Source organism: Fukomys damarensis, unplaced genomic scaffold, assembly GCF_012274545.1.
Source record: "Fukomys damarensis isolate Sample0158 unplaced genomic scaffold, DMR_v1.0_HiC HiC_scaffold_11, whole genome shotgun sequence".
In the NCBI taxonomy this organism is placed as follows: Eukaryota; Metazoa; Chordata; class Mammalia; order Rodentia; family Bathyergidae; genus Fukomys; species Fukomys damarensis.
Genome location: NW_022900923.1, coordinates 33671943 through 33676805, shown reverse-complemented (window position 1 = coordinate 33676805; position 4863 = coordinate 33671943). Strand labels below are relative to the sequence as shown.

The 4863-nt window shown below is 40.4% G+C and overlaps 1 protein-coding gene across 1 annotated transcript; it reads right to left on the bottom strand.

Moving 5' to 3' along the window:
• Positions 1-1445: 1445 nt before the first annotated feature.
• Positions 1446-4803, bottom strand: Rgs2 (regulator of G protein signaling 2). Its single transcript, XM_010608756.3, has 5 exons — positions 4631-4803; positions 3371-3472; positions 3208-3269; positions 2523-2689; positions 1446-2251 (listed from the first exon to the last, which is right to left on the bottom strand). Exons 1-5 carry the CDS (start codon positions 4738-4740, stop codon positions 2057-2059), a joined length of 636 nt encoding a protein of 211 aa, XP_010607058.1. The 5' UTR covers positions 4741-4803; the 3' UTR covers positions 1446-2056.
• Between the last annotated feature and the right edge of the window lie 60 nt (positions 4804-4863).

The following is a 4863-nucleotide window of genomic DNA, read 5'->3' as shown; positions in this document are numbered from 1 at the left end:
CCTTTATCCTAATGTTTGGGAGACCTGTCAAGGATTTATAAGCAATAAGAGACAAGATCAGGTTTGTGTCTGAAAAGAATACCTAGAGGTTAGAAAGCAGAAGAAACATCAGGTGGGAGGAGAGTGAGACAACTGTGCCCATCGAGGCTTCAGATGGTGGCACTCTGACCAGGATGCTGAGAAAGTAAGCTGGAGGGAAAGGTGAGGTGAACTAAACAGAACTTGGTGGTAAAGTGAACAGATGGAGTGACCCTGGGTTTCTCTGTTGGACAAAACATTTACAAATCAAGGGTCATACAGATGCAGTTATTCTCTGAAGAAATGTCACCATTTCAGGGACCCTTCAGAATTAATTTCTTCAACAAAAACTGATGGGGCATCTTCTATATTGCCGGTTGCTGGTGACGCAGGCGTGGACAAGGCAGTCTCTCAGAAGCTTGTGCTGGCTGCCAGAACCTCGGGTGAACGCGAGAAATAGAACAATCACAATAGAAACAGTGTTTAGACTACGGGCAGTGTTTTTTCCTTTTGGTAAATCAGAAAGAAAAGCACTTTATAGTGCTTTACAATTTCTAAAGTCCCTTACTGCCTCATAGATACCAGGGAGAAGGCATGAGGTGGGGAGCAAAGGAGATTGCAAAAGCCTGCTGAAGGAAAGGGTATTCCTTTTTACATTAGCCAGTTTGAAAACTAAGAGATTGAAGCCCTTTCCCTCTCAACTAGGAAACAACACATGGCTAGATTAAGTCTAGGAAACAGAAGTGCACACTTCTTTTGCCTTTATCTAGAGTAATATAATCAGATTCATAGTCAAATGAAGGCAGGAGATTGAGGAAAATTCTGAGATTTTGTATTGATCCATCGTGTGAGATGCAGTTTGTAGGTAAGTTTCTTGAGAACTTATGCTGGTACCTTGGCAGAGCTTGGAACCAAGGGTAAAAATAAAACATGCCGTTTTATATTCACCTGGTTAGCTTCTTGATCAAGAAATTTAGTGATGTGAAAAAATTTGATCCTTGTCTCTACATTATATTTTTTAGTTGGTCCTTAGAACTCATGAAGGCCTCTAAGTAAATGCTTTAATTTTTATTAAAAACCAACCTTGGATTTTTATAAGATTATGTTAGAAAGCTTCAACCCAGAGAGGTTTAGGGAGTGATTTGATTTTCTTAGGCCCACACAATGCTTACAGGCTCAACAAGTAAGAGACTGTCTTCCCTGCAAGTATCATTTCTCAGTTCTATGAACTGTTGGGGCTCACGAAATGGACATAAAACTGGTCAACTGTGATGTTTCTTCTTTACTAGAATATTTTTCCTTGAATCTGTCATATTTCCAGGTACCAAAAATCTAATAAAACCGAATCACACCTGGGCTCAAAGTATTCAATGACATTATTTATCAAAATAAATTTATTAAAATATTCAAAGACCATTTCAATACTTAGCTGCCTTCAAGACAGTTTTTGGCACTCATAATGGACACTGTAGTTTTCTACACAATAGCACTCATTCTATTTCACACACCATTTAACAGTTCAAACAGACCCTTGCAGTTTCAACAATACACGAGACAACAGTACTGATGATCTGTAGTCATAAAAACTTCAATACCCTTACACACAGTAAACATTTTAATGTTCCTTAACACTAAAAATCTAAAACTAAAACCACTATGTGGTAACACGGAGTGATTTAGGGAAAGATGTACAGCCAGCTAGCTAAGGCCACATGATCCCAGATCTATTGATTTTAAATGCTTTTGGACCAATAGTTCTACACTGTATCTTCATGTCACACTCCTGCTTTTCCAGTGACATATACCACGTTCAGCTACTATTCCCTCTCTATGTTCGTCACACTGCACAGGAAGCTGCTCTGATACCAGTAACCTAGACTGTCTTCCTGATTCACTACCCAACTTTGAATCAATAGTTCTGAGTGATGTTTCCTGTCCACTCAGGCTGAATTCAAGGTCAGTCTTTTTGGCACGTCCCAGCCTTTCCCGTTAGGAAGAAGAAAGAAATGTTCCCCATTTTTGGATGTCTTCTTTCTTCTCAAGTAGTATGGGGCTCTGTGGTGATCTGTGGTTTTTTACACAAGTCCTGGTAGAATTCTGACTCCAAGAAACGGGGATAAGAGTTATTCTCCATCAAGCTGTACACCCTTTTCTGGGCAGTTGTAAAGCAGCCACTTGTAGCCTCTTGTATATTTTGGGCAATCAGAGTTTTGGTCTGAAAGTCTATGTTTATCTGAAATAAAACAAACAAACAAACAAAAAGGTGGTTTATATGGTATTCTGAGTTAGACACTGAACTTTAATATTTGAAAATAAAAATATAATGTGTGATGAGCTTCACCAGTCAAATTTGTAGAAACTTAAACTTAATTGAAAATTAGGATAGTGAAGGGAAACCCTTTTTACTGCTCTTTTGACCTGCACTTAATTTAATGCTTGCAATTCCTTTGCCTTACTTTGGTGCTAAGGATGTCTAAATTTGTTCGAAATGAGGAACTTCTTACCTCTTTTGGAGCTTCCTTTTCTATGAAGTCAGTATATATTTTCCTGGCTTTTGAGGACAGCTTTTGGGGTGACTTGGTCTTTTTGAAATCTTCACAAGCCAACCAGAATTCAATATTTTCTTCACAGAACTCGGATTTTAAAAAAGCTCTGAATGCAGCAAGACCATCTGAAGAGGGGAGAAAATTATGTGCAGAATGTAAACAACTGAGTGCCCAAATAATTCCTTGTTTGTCTAATATTAGCATTAGCAATATTTTAGATCCTCACTCAAACCTGTAATCCTCAGAATTTAACTTTTTAAAGTCTAAGATGCTAGACGGCAAAATGGTACTCTGCTACAAAAATATACTTAACTTTGCTTTTAATGAAAAAATAAATATTTATAGGGCAGCCATAAATTCTCTGGTAACTAGGGCTCATGTAATGGAAAAGCTGACTCAACCTTAACTATGGGCAACTGTCATTTTAGTTTTTAGGCTAATTTTTCTTGTCAACCTAGGCTGAATACCACATGCATTTCCATGACTAAATGCTGAGAAGAAACAGAGGAAAGAAAAGCAGGCTTTTTTGCTACAGATTGTAAAGTCAAATTCCCCTCTGCAAGCTGCTCATTTATGATGTGTACACAACCTCTCTAGACTCTTGTGATACTTTCAGTGCGCTGAATTCAAGAGATCAACTTACATTTACTGGCTAGCAATTCATCAAAGGCTTCTGACCACAGCAGTGCTTCCTCAGGAGAAGGCCTGCGAGAGAAGTTCCACCCATTAGCTCGTGCACGTCAGAGTTCCCCTTCCAGTTCAGTAATAAGGTATTCATATTTGCAAATATAAAATTCCCAACTTACTTGATGAAAGCTTGCTGTTTGTTTTTCTTGCTGGTTTTGGGCTTCCCAGGAGTGGAAGAATTCTGCAAAAAGTAGCTCCAACGGGTTTTCCAATCTTTTAGGCTTCAAAGAGAGAGAGAGAGAAAAAAAATAAATTCATTAAATGGCAATGCTTGAATATGCTATTGCAGCTGAAGGAATTTTTACTGAATAAAGTGACCTAGTGGCCACAGTCAAATCAAATATGATAAACCGAGACTCAAGTAATACTCTAATCCCCTTAACATTTGAACCCAGCAGGTTATGTACTGAACACGATTTCCGTCATTCATCTGAATTCAGAACCTAATTTTTCAACTAAGGCTGGGACTACCTAAAATCACTAGGATATTTTAATAAATATTGCTTGCATAAATTTAGTTTGCAGAAATAGGCAGATGCTATTTCCCGTCCACAAAAGGCAGCAGTTTCTCTGCAAGGTTAATCACACTTCTGCAGTAATTCTCGCTTCATGAAAAGGTCAGCGGTGAAACTGCCTTCAGCCTGTTCACGCTCTTTCCTTCCTATCCTTGGAGCAGGAAGCTGTGGACTGAGCCGGCGGAGGTTGAGCACAAAGCGGTGTGTGTGACTGAGTCCCCCACCAGCGCTCCCCTTCTCCCCACCCACAATGCTCCTTCAAGCAGATACTGCAGAACAATTACTTATTTCACAGTCGTGACTAGGTGAGATCTGCTCAATAACATACAAAAGTGGATCTAAAAGGAATATATTCGGAATCAGCCAAAACATCTCCATCCAGCACTTTTGCAAGCTGATCAGAGCTCACAATGCAACATAGGCATGGTGGGGATGGGTTTCAGCGTAGGATTCTGATGTCATTTTATTTTACTTTTTTAAAAAATTATCCTATATTTCAAATACAAAATGAATATATTCATCACGGAGTACTGGCACACATACACATTGCATTTTGACCCTTTTTACTTCCCCTTCCTCCCGTCTAAATGCAGAACAAAAAAGCAAACCTGCAATATCTTAGCACATCTACCACCGCCCGCCCTCATGTCAAGGTTTTCCCTCAGTTCCCAAACTCTACCCAGGTGGCCCTTTCCTCGCAAAATAAGTACATGGCACAGATTAATCTTACTTAATAAATTGACTTTTTTTCTGCAGAGGCGCAGCGTACAATTTTTGCCAAGGTTAAAGCCGAGGCCAGAGATTTATCCGGAAAATGAACTCGTCAGGAATGAGCAGGGGATCTCAGAAAAAAGCCGTACTCACAGCGTTCGTTTCATCTTCTCCCGTTTCTCCTCGCTCTTGGATCCGCTGCCTGCGCTCTTGTCCATGGGTACGCAGTCGTGCTGGACAGCCAAGAACATAGCACTTTGCATTATTGTCTCTGCGGCCGCACAGGTCGGGCTGCGAGGCAGCGCCTCGGGATTTAAATCAGGCTGCTGTGAGCGGGCGGGGCTGCACGACGCCGTCCCCGCCCCCGCGGATCGCGGATTGGCCGG